This window comes from Brassica napus, chromosome A9 (assembly GCF_020379485.1).
Source record: "Brassica napus cultivar Da-Ae chromosome A9, Da-Ae, whole genome shotgun sequence".
In the NCBI taxonomy this organism is placed as follows: domain Eukaryota; kingdom Viridiplantae; phylum Streptophyta; class Magnoliopsida; order Brassicales; family Brassicaceae; genus Brassica; species Brassica napus.
This window is the reverse complement of record NC_063442.1, coordinates 4642392-4658108: the sequence shown is the minus strand read 5'-3', so window position 1 is coordinate 4658108 and position 15717 is coordinate 4642392. Positions and strand designations below refer to the sequence as shown.

Here is a 15717-nt window from a genome sequence, read left to right as displayed (position 1 = left end):
ATTGACTTTTGTACCAGGATGGTTAACTATGTACCATCATCCAAAGCTCCGGTTAAGAAGAGCAAATGTCAACGAGACTTCTTCTTTGGCAAAAAAAGTAAACGGTCGAACTTGACTAGATTCAATTCTATTAAAGCAGACTTGAGCTGAGAAAAAGGATGAGCAAGGAAAAGATGGAAGAGGTGATAAACAAGGCCAAAGAGATCGTCTCCTCGTACCCTATCGTTGTCTTCAGGTTACTGTTACCTTTATGTCTTTTGAGGTTTTGATTACCAGAAGGTGTCAAGTCTTAACTGTCTATGATTGACCTGTTTCTGGAAGCTCTGTGTCTAGTAGAATCAACTCATAGGAACAGAAGATTTAAACTGTAGAGAATCTTGTTTGGTGATTATCATTCATATCAGAGAGAAATGTATGGGTTTCAGTAGACGAATATAGATCCATCTTCAATAGCAGTTGACTTGACCCTTGGTAGAAAACAGCAAGTCAACTGCTGTTGAAGATGGTAGCTTGTACTAAAGAGACTAGATTTGGCGATCCAAAATGTGTTTTCCTGTATCTTGGAATGAGCTATAACAAGTTGTTTCTTAGGATCTTGAGTTTTGTTTCCTTAGCACCATACACTCCACTCTTTTGTGACACTATTGATCCTTGGAAGTGTATAGTCTTAGCTATTGAACAGTGTTTCTCTTTTGCAGCAAGACGTACTGTGGTTACTGCCAGAAGGTGAAGAAGTTACTGACACAGCTGGGAGCAGATTTTGAAGTACTTGAGCTCGATGAAATGAGTAAGAAACCAAATGGGTGTTGATACCTGTTAAATGATGCTTGTTTCCAACAGATCTCTACTTTCACACTTCACAGGTGATGGAGGTGAGATTCAATCAGCTTTGTCAAAGTGGACAGAGCAGAGAACTGTTCCAAACGTATTCATCAAAGGGAAACATATTGGCGGATGTGATAGTAAGAGAACATTTTAGACAAACTCTCTGCACTGTAATTGAGATTCAGGCTGACAATCTATACAGAAGAACTAACTATTCATTTGGATTTGCTTCTTTTTATTTGCAGGTGTGATGGAGAGTAACCAGAAGGGTAAGCTTGTACCTTTACTTATTGAAGCTGGTGCTCTCGGCAAAATCTCATCCAAGCTTTGAAGGAGTCTGAAACTTGTGTCCTGTGACTTCATATTTATATGTTAAGGTCATTAAAAAAGTGTTGTCTCGTTAAACCAAATACTCATTCTCTTTGTTAACTCTGTTTACACAAATCATATATGCTAAATTCACGTCTAGATCTTGTTCAAGCCAATGGGAATAAGATAACGAATATAAACACTGTGCTTACGTAACTGCTTACAACTTTACTCTTTTAGCGTTTTACATCACCAGGATTCAATAACACTCTTAACTTCATCATTGCTCATACCAGAAGAAGAGAGCTTTCTACTCCAATACTCTACACTTTCACCACTACTAACCCATGCTTCTTCATCACCTTCTTCTTCATCGAAATGATATTCCACACCTGAATCTTCAGAATCAAACAAGTTCTCAAACCCATCTTCATATTCATCATCATCAATATCACTATGATAATCATCAATGCCTTCATCCCTTTTATCATCATTCCTATACTCTTCCATGCTTCCTTTCCTTCTCCGCTCACGTCTAATCCTCTTTCCTTCTTGTACAAGATCTATCAAACGTTCTCTAATCAACGATAACTCATCTTTCTCTAGTAGATCACCATTGTCATTGTACGCTTCGACGAGAAACACAGAGTCTCTCGTTCCTTTAACACTCACATAGAATAGCTCTGCATGTCTCACTATCAATCCTCTTAGCTTGTTTGGTAACGCAAACTCTTGTCTGAAATGTGTCAAATGGTCTATCAAAGTCCTTTTCTCCACCGTTAACCCCAACACTTCTCTCACAACCGCGCAAGCTCGCTTCTCCGCTTCAATGGACTCGCTCGTCAGACATTCAGATGATGTTTTGTAAGGACACACATCAGGTGATTCTCTGAACTTGATCAAGTAATCTTGGTGTCTCCTCTTCAAGTTCAAACCTCTCCGGAGATTCAAACGCTTGAACTTTGGAGGACGATCAACGATCAAACCTCTATCAACTTCAGGTGATGATGGCATTTGGTTAGCCAACTCTTGATCCCACGAGACAAGCTCAAGTGCTCTTCCGTAAGATGTCTCCACAGTCTTGAACTTGTCCGGATAATCATTGCAAAGCCGAGACCTGAAGTTAGGAGGAAACCCCAAATCCGGACCAATGTGAACCAGTTTAGACAAAAGCAACCTCCGGTGAGACGACAACATCAGCAGCTTCTGGAGCTTAGCAGCGAGTTTATCAGCAATCTCAGACTTGAGATTCAGTTCCTGCATGGCCAGAGAGGACGCAGCTGGCGTCATGCGGACACAGAGTGTGGATAAAGACTTGGTGGCATTGATAGGCAAATGCGGTGTAGGCGTTGTGAACAGCTGGAAGATTGTGGGATAGCGACGGATCATGGAGAGGATTGTTCGTGGGTTTTCGATGCCGAGGTAGGAGCTGCATTTGTAGAGGATTTGAATTGGTATGTAATGCTTTGGTTTGGAGAGAAGTAAGGTCTTTAGCTTCTGCACGAACCGGACTCTGTTCTGCTTCACCACGTGCTTGTCTAGAGATGGGTTCCGGACAATCTTGTGAGATGAACATGAGATGTCGAAAGACAAAGGTACGAGTTTCTTGGAACTGGGTTTAGTAGTTAGGCTACATCTGCGTGACTCCAGAGGAGTTGATGGGTGAAGGAAGGTGGAGAACAAGAAGAGCTTTTGTGGAGAGCAAGGAAGGAGTTGAGTAAGCGCCATCATCAGCCTAATCTCTCAGAAAGTCATACTCTTTATCCTAAAACAAAAAATCAAAGAAAGGATAAACTTTTAATAGAAGCGAGAAGCTCTCTGAGGCATTTCTACAAACAGGTGGTGTGCAGCTATAATCAGATGTGAGAACTCAGAGTCTAAAACTTGCTAATGACATAATTGACGGAGTAAGCACACTCACACGGGAAGATAAGAGATTTGTGGGGTTAATGGTTTTTTTTTTTACCTTTTGGTAATTGAGAAACAATAAATTTCTGAACCGGAGGGAACAGTTTATGTCTTTGGCTTTGATCAAACCAAAAGCTAACTCGACTGCGGATGTAATTTATTCAACTCGGAATTTCTTATATTTTGCAATAGTGGTCCTTTTATTTTTACGTTTGTTCATAAATGACCTGTCACATCAAATTGGAATGGGTTAGCAAATTTTTAGGTTAGGGAATGTATAAAGCTACCGTGTTTTGATCGGTGGCCTAAGATTGTAATTTTTAAGGAAAACTTAGGGGTATTTCCTATTTGTACTTTTTAATAGTTTAGATATTTCTTTTTCCCGTAAAAAAGGGTTCTATATATTTGTTGATATCCTTTTTTTGTATCCTAATCCTAATATAAATCAGAGGAACTCCATCGTTTGGGTATAAATTGCGACTGCCTATAAAATTAGGGTAAACCAGATCATTAGCTTGGATCACCATCATCGTTTTATATTCACTATAATATTGCAGTATTTGAAGAGATGATAACAGTGTACGACTTTATGAGGACTTGTCTACTTTTTCTTGAAGCACTCTTGTGGTTCAACTTCATCGTCTATGGATATTGTTACAAAGAACAACATGCCGAAGAAGAACAAGACGAAGAAGAAGAAGAAGAAGAAGACATCGAACTTGGGAATGATGATCATTGTTGTAGCCTCTGTCATGAAGATGTCAAAGCTTTCTCTGAGATCCTTCGTCTATCAAAGTGCCAACGTATACGATCCAGATTCTCTCAACTCAAAAAAGATTTATAATTACTATTTTGCATGTTTGAGTATCTCTTTTTCTTCAGTTCATATGAATTATAAGCAACTGAGTTTGTAATTACTATTTTGCATGTTTGAGTAACTTAAAATTAATGTTTTGAATATATTTTTTTACTAATTTATTCATACTCAGAGCGGTTAATTATTCCGGAATTGACTGGTTAAGAGAGAATCCTTATCATACTTATTAACTTGATCTCAATGTATTTGACTTTGTATACCTTAATTAAAAATATGCTTATCATGTTAATTGGATTGAATTGTTGTTAACACATTAATTAACATATAAATTTATATTTCTTTGACTATACCGTAGTAATGTCTGCTTTGTTTGCAATTGGTGGTATTGTTTTTTTTTCTTTGCTCTGAGAGATCAAATCAGTTCAGTAGAAAATAATTAAAGGAAGCATCAGCCTTTGTATTAAATCACTATTATTCATTATACATTTATACTATATGGGTTCTTTCTTATATATATTCTATGTGTCTAATTTTATTTTTATTTATTAATATATATTTCTTCAAAATTGTATCCTGGTTATCTAGTTTTTTTGCTTACTAATTATTTAATTCGAATAATATATAAAATATTTGTTTCTCCCGTAAAAAAAAAATAAGTGCAATAGATTAAAAAGGATCCTATATATTTGTTGATTTCCTCATTTTTGTATCCTAATCCTAATATAAATCAGAGAAAATCCCTCGTTGGGTATAAGTTGCGACTGTCTATAAAATAATTAAAAGAGAGTAATATATCTTAAGGGTTTTGATTAGATGGGGAGAGGATTGTAATTTAGTTCAGGAAGCTAAATCCTAAAACAGTATTACACTAGTTGATGTCCCGCACCTTGTGCGGATTAATATATCTATAATCTATATACATCTAACAATTTTTAATTCTAAAATTTATTTTTATAAAATAATAATAATTAAAGTAGATACAAATTTTAAAATATTATAAATTATAAAATTTTAATATTCATATTGGTAATCAATGTATTAAATTGTATTAGTTTGTTTCATATTTTTATTTATGTGATGTAGATTTTGGATCAAAATCTTTTTTATAGTAATAACTAAATTTGGAAATTTTGTATGTAAAATTAACACATTGTATTTGTACTGAAAATAAATCATGAGGTACTAAAAGGACTATAACAAAAAGAGAAATTTTATGTGTTACCATTTTCATGATACAATTTTTCATCTTTACCACCACTAAAGAAACATTTTCTAAAATATATTCTTTATTAAGTGGCAAAAAACTCTTATATCTTTGTTATCTATATATATAGTAAATCATTATTTAACCAAATAAAAAATTATTATTTTTTGTTTCGAATTATACTTTTTCAAATTCAAAATTTTTTATAATTTTTTTTATTTAAAAAAAAAAATTATGCTTTTCTTAAATTTATTTTTGAAAATCGAAAATTATGTTTGAAACTATTTTATAAATTTTCTTTTATATTTTTAAGTATTTATTTATATATTTATTAGAATCCTAAATTTCACATTCCAAAATTCCTACCCACTCCCCCCCCCCAAACTCTAAACCTGAAGTCTAGATTAGTAAACCTTATGGGAATAAGTGTCTTTTGCCCTTCATTAAAAGTGAAAGTAAAAATGGTTAGTGTAAACATGAAAAATTGTACTATCAATCTGGTATTTGTGGCAAAAAAAATCACAAATATAAAACATTGACAAATAACAAAAGTTTAGGAATGTTCAATCTGGTAAAACCAAACCATTCAAAATCGAACCAAACCGATATAAAGAAAATTATATGGATTTGGAAGTACCGAAGATGTTATTTTTAGAAAACAACAGTATATGAATATGGATCAGTATATTAAGGGATTAAAACGAATAAACAAAAGAAACCGATTAATTCAAATATATTAGTATACTTACATACAAATTGTATAGTAATCTGTATTTGATCAATATTTTGAGTAAAATCAGAGAAATTGGCTATAATATTAGTTATTAAAATTATAAAATAAAAGAAACGTAATGATGATATTATCGGTAGATATTGTTAATATCTATTTATTAATTCCTAAATATCATGATAATCATATATTAAAATATATTTTTAAAAAAATATTAGTATATTTTTTTGACATATATTGGTAAAATAGGTTAATGTTTATTAATTATTTTAAATTTCTTGATAAATATATAGATATCAAAATAAATAAATTAAATAATAATATTAATTAAACTAATGATTTATCCTAAAATTATGGAAAAGATGAAAAATAAACAAATTAACTAAAGAAACTGATTAATTCAGATATATTAGTATACTTTTATATAAATTTTATAATAATCTGTATTTGATCAATATTTTCAGTAAAAATCAGAAAAATTAGCTATAATATTTGTCATTAAAATTATAAAATGAGAGAAAAGTAATGATGATATTATCGGTATATAATATTAATATCTATTTATTAATTAAATATCTTAAATATCATGTTTATTATATATTAAAATATTTTTTAAAAAAATATTAGTATATATCGGTAAAATAGATTCATGTTTATCATGATTTTAAATATCATGATAAATATATTGATATTAAAATAAAATAATAGTATTATTAATGAAACTAATGAGTTATCCTATCTTAATTATATATATATATATATATATATATATAACTTTATGCATATGTCGATAGATTCAGGTAGCTTGCATCTTTTGCACAATCCATCGACGTTGATTCCTCGGGATCGCAGAGCTTCACCTGTCGGAATTGCTCCATGTAGTGTTTTCCATATGAATAGCTTGATCTTCGGGGTGGTTTGGAGTTTCCATACATTTTTCCTCCAGTCGAAGGTAGATCTCTCAGCAGTCGCTCTAGCCTCTCCCGCTTCTGTGCTTCGTGATGAAAGAACTGCAGCATAGCCTGTTTTTGTTGAATATTCGCCAGTGTCAGTGCTCAGCCAGGAGAGCTTGTCCGGAGCTCCGGTCAAACTTGGCTTAATGGCAAGGATTCGCTGTTCCTCAAACGGGAGAATCTGGTGGATCTTGGCGATATCCCATTCGTTTCTGTCAGGGAGCAGAAGATCAGATACGGTGAGGTTGATGAGTGTTTCCGGTGCTGGTCCCATTGGCCTCAGTTGTGTAGAGCAACTGAGCCATGGCTTCTCCCAAATATTGATGCTGGTTCCATTCCCGACTTCCCATCCTGCTGAGTTAACAATGATATCTCGTCCAATTAAAACTCCACGCCATCCGTGTGAGATGGCTGATTTTTCCGAGCAGTCCAAAAAGCTCTCAGTGTTGCAGTATTTTCCGAAGAGAACCCTCCCTAGTAGACTCTCCGGGTGGTTAATGAGTCTCCAGCTTATCTTTGCTAGGAAAGCCTCGTTGAAACTTTGAATGTCCCTGAAATCTAGGCCCCCACATTCCTTCGGCTGTATCAGTTTTGACCAAGCAATCCAGGCCATCTTCTTGTCTCCTGCATGGCCATCCCACCAGAACCGGATAAGGGTAGACTGGATCCTTTGGCAAAGAGAAATAGGGAGTGGAAAACAAGACATGGCGTGGGACGGGACAGCAGATAGCACGCTCTTGAGCATGGTCATCTTTCCCGCCGTGGATAAAAACCTGTTAGTCCAGCCACACGCTTTCTGCTTCATCTTATCCACGATAGAGGAGAAGAGATCTCGCTTCTTTCGGCCAAATAAATCAGGAAGGCCGAGGTACTTGCCATTGCCTCCCTCTTTCTGGATCGAGAGTGCATTCTTCACAGCAGTTTTGAGGCTCGCTGGTGCATGTCTTGAGAAGTTTATCGAGGATTTATCCGGGTTTATTGATTGTCCCGAAGCCTCCTCGTAACGCTTCAAAAGGCTAATCAAAGCCTCGCCGTTCTCCTTGCTGGCTCTAAGGAAAAACAAAGTGTCGTCCGCAAAGAGGAGATGGTTTACCCGAGGACTCCCTCGTGCTACCCGGATACCTTTGAGAGTACCCTCCTCTTGTGCTTTGTTACATAGACCCGAGAGAACCTCACTACACAAAATGAATATGTATGGTGAGAGAGGATCTCCTTGACGGATACCCCTACTCGGTGTGACTCTTCCTCTAGGCGAACCGTTAATGAGAAAGGAGTAAGTAACAGTCGAGACACATTGCATGATCCAATTAATCCACTTCGGGTGGAAGCCTAGGCGTTGGAGCACTAGCCGGATGAAGTCCCATTCGAGCCTATCATAGGCTTTACTCATGTCGGTTTTCACCGCCATGGCCACTCTTTTCTCAGCCTTTGACGTTTTGAGGTAGTGGAGGACCTCGTGAGTGATGAGAACATTGTCTGAAATTGCTCGTCCCGGTACAAAGGCAGACTGATTTTCCGAAATAATCTCGGAAAGGAGTGGTTGGAGTCGCTTGGTTAAGATCTTGGAAATGATCTTATAATAGACGTTGCAGAGAGCAATGGGCCTATACTCCGCCACGGTTTTGGGGCTGAGCACCTTCGGGATGAGCCGGATATGGGTCTCGTTAATCTTTGCCGGCAGCCTGTCCGTCTCGAAGAACTCCTGAATTTCCTTGACTATCTCAGTTCCAATGTTCTCCCAGTTTGTATGAAAGAAGCTAGCCGAGAAACCATCAGGCCCGGGGGCTTTATCCGCATGGATGGAGAAGACAGCCGTCTTGATTTCCGCTGCGGACGGTATTCGGATAAGCTCGTCATTTGTTTCCGCCGAGATCATTGGAGACAAAGCGTAGTTTACAGTATCTGCTCTGTTTCCATCTATAGATGAGAATAGGTGCTGAAAGTAACTGACGATAACCTTCCCTATTTGATCCTCCTGGTACACAGCCTCCCCTTCTTCGTTCTCGATCACCGAAAGAGCGTTGATTCTCTTACGATTTTTTGCCACGGCGTGGAAGTATCCGGTATTCCTGTCTCCTAGGCTGAGCCAAAGCTTCCTGCTGCGTTGCCTCCAGTAGCTCTCTTCAGCGGCATAAGCTTCATCAAGTTCCTTTGTTATCTTTGTTATCCGCTCAGTGTTGTTTGCACGGTCCGTTAAGGCCTGCTCAAGCTGGAACTTCTTCTCTTCTATAAGCGCTCTGCTATTCATGTACTGCTGCTTACTCCATTCAATTAGAGTTGACCTGATGGCCGCGATTCTGTCATTGACAGTGCTGAAATCTCCAGACTTCCATGTCTTGCATACCAACTCCTTTACCTCCGGGTTGTCTTTCAGTCTTCGGTCGTACCGGAAGAGACCTCGCTTCTTCTTCTTCTCGGGTTCGAAGAAAGATATAAGAGGCTTGTGGTCTGATCCTTCATACGCAAGGTATTGGCATCTCGCTGTCGGAAACAGCTCTGCCCAATCGCTGTTAGCCACCGCACGGTCCAGGCGACATCGGACCAGATCATCCTCCCTCTGCCCCCGCCAAGATAGGAAATCTCCTGAGTGTGGTAGATCAAATAGATCTCCTTCCGAAAAGAAAGTCCGCAAATCTGTGAAGGATCCCTCCGGTCTAGTAGTTCCACCATCTTTTTCTTCGTTATTAAGTAGGTCGTTGAAGTCACCTGTTAAGAACCAGGGTGCTTCACGGGTAGCGTTCGTCTCAAGCAGGCTGTTCCACAGTTCTCTTCTTCGAGGTTTGTTTGTATCACCATAGATAAACGAAGCATAGAACTTTTTCCCTTCAAAAATGATACATGTGTCAATACAATTTGCCGTAGCAGAAATGATTTGAAGGTTAACTTCTTGCTTCCAGAAAAGGGCTAATCCCCCAGCTCCATGCCCCACAGGCGAGATCAAGTATCTGTGCTCATAGTGCAGCTTGTCGGTCTTTTTTATGACAAAGCTGTCGGGGTTTTTTGTTTCCATGAGGAAAAGGATGTCCGGGCAGATGTTTTTCTTCATCTCCCCTAACCGACGAACTGTCCGGGGATTCCCCAACCCCTGACAGTTCCAGCTCGCCACTTTCAAGGAACGGGAGGAGATGGATTTTGAAAATCCATCCTTCTGCGTCTTCTTATCGCCGGAATCATGTTACAGATTGGTTGATCCTCCGAGTTAGTCTGACCATCCGCTCGTCCACTTGAACCTCGGGAGGTAGCTGATTTTGATTTGCTTTCCGGGTTCAGCTTTCTTCTAGCAAGAGGGGGTTTTGATTGCTGTAGCTTCCGCTTCCTGGAGCTTGATCCCTTTAGCAGCTTTGGACTCCCTTGCACCTTACGCTTCCCAGGAGGTCTCCCGGGCTTACGCTTTCCTGTCTCCAGGGATGCATCATGTGTTGTATCTGTTGTGGGTTGGATCATTGGTCCAAGTCTGAGCGTGGCTGGGAGTCGTTCTACAGAGGTTTGCTCCATAGGTAGTGGTTGATTTGAGTTAGTACCCAGTGTAGCTTGGATCATAAGCGCTGCTGCCTCCTCAATATCACCTTCTTCCTCTGCTTTCCTCATTCTCTCTCTGCGTGCTGCGCTTTCAGTGGGATCATTACACTGTGTATACTGAATCATAGCGTCCCTAACTTCATTTACTGCTTCATTGAAGAGTTCTTCTGGGACAGCTGATTGGATCTCTTGAAGGGGAATCCCCCTGTCTAGCGGAGCTATGATCTCAGGTAGCTCCTCTCTCCTTTGTGCCGCTCTGTCTCTGGAGCCCGGTGGTTGCAGGCTGCGATCTCTAGAGAAGTATCTATCAGAGGGGTCCTTTCGCAGATCCCGTGAGCGAGAAGAGACTTCCCGATGATAAGGGTTTGTCTCACGGTGATGGTTAGATCGGCTATACTGGCTTCGCAGCTCATCTGTAGTGTGTTTGGAGTCCTCGCTATGGTATCTTCGGTGGACTGTGTCTTGGCTACCTCGGTTTCTGCGTCTTGCATCTAAAGTGTCCCGAGCATCAAATTCTCTCTCACGACGGCTGTAATTTTGTCTATCTCTTTGCTCTGAGATCTCCGGTTTAGAGGCTGAGAAATGAAAGACATTTGATCCCGATACATGATGGTGACGGCTCCTTAGCCTCTCCCTTTCACGATCCTCATTTCGCAGGCTGTCTTCTTGAGCTTTGAGGGCTCTTTCCTCATGCTTTGCTTCCAAGCAATCCTTGATATCATGATCTAGGCGGAAACACTTAGGGCAGTGTCTCTCTAGCTTCTCATAGACGAAATTTGCAGTTACTTCATCTCCGTTTGCGTATTCAATAACCGAAGATTTAATCAGAGGCAGCAATCCATTTATTTGCACACGCATCCGCACGGAAGTTGATGTGATCTCCATTTTCTCATAGACTCCTATGTCTTCTCCTAGCTTTTCGATTGTTTCTTTTGTCCATAAGTGAACAGGAATCCCTTGGACAGTTATCCAAAATGGCAGGAGGGATGGGAACGTTTTGGAGACAGTGGGTTCCCATCTTTGCACGATGACCATCCATCGTCCGTAGTGGTAGGGCCGTTTCTCAAGAACCGTGAGCAGGTCCTCTTCATTATCAAACTGGAACTGGAACATACCATTCCCCAAGTCCGATCCCACCGGTCGAGAGTTTGACTTCCATAGATCGGTAAAAAATGGGATGAGAGATCTGACTCGCTGCGCTGATTTGTTGGTAACTCTACCTATAAGGGTAAGGGAGTGGCGTTGTAGTAGCTCCGCATTATCCGGCTCCTGAATTCTGATGCGTGCCGTTCTTGGGGCTTGTGAGGGGTCTGTAGCTATCGCTTTTCCTTTATCTTCTCTTCTGAGTCTTCCAGACATTGTGAAGGTAGACGGGGATTTTTGAGATTTGCTGGTGTGCTTGTTGATTTACTTAGGACAGGACTCCCTGTTTCAAAACTCTTAATAAAGGTTGTTGCACATCCGTTGACCTCTGTTGGTGGAGTTAAAACTTGAGGTAATAAGTGTTTCCTGGTGGTTGAGGAATAAATGCCAGAATCCTAGCAGGTCGATTGAGCAAGCGAGTATAAAAACCTTCCTTGGTTATTCACACTCCTACACTCCGCCAGTCTTTCTCTTCTATTGGGAATTTTGACCCAACGAAAAGTTACACAGATGAAGGTTCTGGAACCGTTGAGGGAGACTTCATCTGGAGGGAAAGGAGAGTCTTAACCTGTTAAGACCGATTGGAAAACTCTTGGGGCAAGGTTTTCCGGTAAGGCGGCGGCTCCGGCTGTCCCTCCGACCATGGTCGGGGGAAGAACCCGGTGTGGAAAAGCGCAGGTCGCGGAATTGTCCAAAGGTTCTTCCGAAAAGAGAAAGAAATTTGAAAAAATCACACTATTAAACTCTGGGTAAAACGAGGTAGCGGGAAACGCTTGCTGAAGACTGGTGGGTAGAGCCTTTACTCGGGAAAAGTGCCTGAGAGAGAAAAGGAGACGATGTTCTATATATTTGTTGATATCCTTTTTTTGTATCCTAATCCTAATATAAATCAGAGGAACTCCATCGTTTGGGTATAAATTGCGACTGCCTATAAAATTAGGGTAAACCAGATCATTAGCTTGGATCACCATCATCGTTTTATATTCACTATAATATTGCAGTATTTGAAGAGATGATAACAGTGTACGACTTTATGAGGACTTGTCTACTTTTTCTTGAAGCACTCTTGTGGTTCAACTTCATCGTCTATGGATATTGTTACAAAGAACAACATGCCGAAGAAGAACAAGACGAAGAAGAAGAAGAAGAAGAAGACATCGAACTTGGGAATGATGATCATTGTTGTAGCCTCTGTCATGAAGATGTCAAAGCTTTCTCTGAGATCCTTCGTCTATCAAAGTGCCAACGTATACGATCCAGATTCTCTCAACTCAAAAAAGATTTATAATTACTATTTTGCATGTTTGAGTATCTCTTTTTCTTCAGTTCATATGAATTATAAGCAACTGAGTTTGTAATTACTATTTTGCATGTTTGAGTAACTTAAAATTAATGTTTTGAATATATTTTTTTACTAATTTATTCATACTCAGAGCGGTTAATTATTCCGGAATTGACTGGTTAAGAGAGAATCCTTATCATACTTATTAACTTGATCTCAATGTATTTGACTTTGTATACCTTAATTAAAAATATGCTTATCATGTTAATTGGATTGAATTGTTGTTAACACATTAATTAACATATAAATTTATATTTCTTTGACTATACCGTAGTAATGTCTGCTTTGTTTGCAATTGGTGGTATTGTTTTTTTTTTCTTTGCTCTGAGAGATCAAATCAGTTCAGTAGAAAATAATTAAAGGAAGCATCAGCCTTTGTATTAAATCACTATTATTCATTATACATTTATACTATATGGGTTCTTTCTTATATATATTCTATGTGTCTAATTTTATTTTTATTTATTAATATATATTTCTTCAAAATTGTATCCTGGTTATCTAGTTTTTTTGCTTACTAATTATTTAATTCGAATAATATATAAAATATTTGTTTCTCCCGTAAAAAAAAAATAAGTGCAATAGATTAAAAAGGATCCTATATATTTGTTGATTTCCTCATTTTTGTATCCTAATCCTAATATAAATCAGAGAAAATCCCTCGTTGGGTATAAGTTGCGACTGTCTATAAAATAATTAAAAGAGAGTAATATATCTTAAGGGTTTTGATTAGATGGGGAGAGGATTGTAATTTAGTTCAGGAAGCTAAATCCTAAAACAGTATTACACTAGTTGATGTCCCGCACCTTGTGCGGATTAATATATCTATAATCTATATACATCTAACAATTTTTAATTCTAAAATTTATTTTTATAAAATAATAATAATTAAAGTAGATACAAATTTTAAAATATTATAAATTATAAAATTTTAATATTCATATTGGTAATCAATGTATTAAATTGTATTAGTTTGTTTCATATTTTTATTTATGTGATGTAGATTTTGGATCAAAATCTTTTTTATAGTAATAACTAAATTTGGAAATTTTGTATGTAAAATTAACACATTGTATTTGTACTGAAAATAAATCATGAGGTACTAAAAGGACTATAACAAAAAGAGAAATTTTATGTGTTACCATTTTCATGATACAATTTTTCATCTTTACCACCACTAAAGAAACATTTTCTAAAATATATTCTTTATTAAGTGGCAAAAAACTCTTATATCTTTGTTATCTATATATATAGTAAATCATTATTTAACCAAATAAAAAATTATTATTTTTTGTTTCGAATTATACTTTTTCAAATTCAAAATTTTTTATAATTTTTTTTATTTAAAAAAAAAAATTATGCTTTTCTTAAATTTATTTTTGAAAATCGAAAATTATGTTTGAAACTATTTTATAAATTTTCTTTTATATTTTTAAGTATTTATTTATATATTTATTAGAATCCTAAATTTCACATTCCAAAATTCCTACCCACTCCCCCCCCCCAAACTCTAAACCTGAAGTCTAGATTAGTAAACCTTATGGGAATAAGTGTCTTTTGCCCTTCATTAAAAGTGAAAGTAAAAATGGTTAGTGTAAACATGAAAAATTGTACTATCAATCTGGTATTTGTGGCAAAAAAAATCACAAATATAAAACATTGACAAATAACAAAAGTTTAGGAATGTTCAATCTGGTAAAACCAAACCATTCAAAATCGAACCAAACCGATATAAAGAAAATTATATGGATTTGGAAGTACCGAAGATGTTATTTTTAGAAAACAACAGTATATGAATATGGATCAGTATATTAAGGGATTAAAACGAATAAACAAAAGAAACCGATTAATTCAAATATATTAGTATACTTACATACAAATTGTATAGTAATCTGTATTTGATCAATATTTTGAGTAAAATCAGAGAAATTGGCTATAATATTAGTTATTAAAATTATAAAATAAAAGAAACGTAATGATGATATTATCGGTAGATATTGTTAATATCTATTTATTAATTCCTAAATATCATGATAATCATATATTAAAATATATTTTTAAAAAAATATTAGTATATTTTTTTGACATATATTGGTAAAATAGGTTAATGTTTATTAATTATTTTAAATTTCTTGATAAATATATAGATATCAAAATAAATAAATTAAATAATAATATTAATTAAACTAATGATTTATCCTAAAATTATGGAAAAGATGAAAAATAAACAAATTAACTAAAGAAACTGATTAATTCAGATATATTAGTATACTTTTATATAAATTTTATAATAATCTGTATTTGATCAATATTTTCAGTAAAAATCAGAAAAATTAGCTATAATATTTGTCATTAAAATTATAAAATGAGAGAAAAGTAATGATGATATTATCGGTATATAATATTAATATCTATTTATTAATTAAATATCTTAAATATCATGTTTATTATATATTAAAATATTTTTTAAAAAAATATTAGTATATATCGGTAAAATAGATTCATGTTTATCATGATTTTAAATATCATGATAAATATATTGATATTAAAATAAAATAATAGTATTATTAATGAAACTAATGAGTTATCCTATCTTAATTATATATATATATATATATATATATATAACTTTATGCATATGTCGAAGTATGATATTTAGGTTTTCTTTTCTTTTTTCATTGAAATTGTTTTTGAAGTTGTGAAAACCTAAATAGCTCTAAATATTTAGTGTTGTGAATCAGGGAAACGGATGGCGTTTATGATAAGTACCAAAGAATTTCAGAATGCCCTTATGGTGCTCCGCATTGTATTGTTAGTGCTGTTTGGCATATTACCGGACATTCAAGCGGCACGACGTAAGGCAATTCTCAAAGAAGAAAAACTACGTGGCCGGGAAAAACCGTCAGATAACCTCAAAAACTGTGTATGCGTCAGTGGAACGGATCGGTGTCCAGTCTATCACGAGGA

General features: G+C 36.1%; 2 protein-coding genes across 2 annotated transcripts; one reads left to right on the top strand and one right to left on the bottom strand.

The window, feature by feature from the left end:
• The first annotated feature begins 44 nt into the window (after positions 1-44).
• Positions 45-1293, top strand: LOC106366178 (glutaredoxin-C1). Its single transcript, XM_013805748.3, has 4 exons — positions 45-235; positions 699-787; positions 864-962; positions 1071-1293. The coding sequence occupies exons 1-4, from the start codon at positions 159-161 to the stop codon at positions 1154-1156; spliced, it is 351 nt and encodes a 116-aa protein (XP_013661202.2). The 5' UTR covers positions 45-158; the 3' UTR covers positions 1157-1293.
• LOC106366175 (protein WHAT'S THIS FACTOR 1 homolog, chloroplastic) lies at positions 1221-3203 on the bottom strand. Its single transcript, XM_013805744.3, has 2 exons — positions 3101-3203; positions 1221-2899 (listed from the first exon to the last, which is right to left on the bottom strand). Exon 2 carries the CDS (start codon positions 2863-2865, stop codon positions 1384-1386), a length of 1482 nt encoding a protein of 493 aa, XP_013661198.2. The 5' UTR covers positions 2866-2899; positions 3101-3203; the 3' UTR covers positions 1221-1383.
• Positions 3204-15717: the final 12514 nt, after the last annotated feature.

What these genes read in the sequence shown, in the direction of transcription:
- LOC106366178 (XM_013805748.3), top strand. Translation starts at nt 159, where the DNA reads ATGAGCAAGGAAAAGATGGAAGAGGTGATAAACAAGGCCAAAGAGATC. An exon ending in TACCCTATCGTTGTCTTCAG is followed by an intron (nt 236 to 698) that starts GTTACTGTTACC and finishes TCTCTTTTGCAG; the next exon opens with CAAGACGTACTGTGGTTACT. An exon ending in ACATATTGGCGGATGTGATA is followed by an intron (nt 963 to 1,070) that starts GTAAGAGAACAT and finishes TTTTATTTGCAG; the next exon opens with GTGTGATGGAGAGTAACCAG.
- LOC106366175 (XM_013805744.3), bottom strand. Translation starts at nt 2,865, where the DNA reads ATGATGGCGCTTACTCAACTCCTTCCTTGCTCTCCACAAAAGCTCTTC.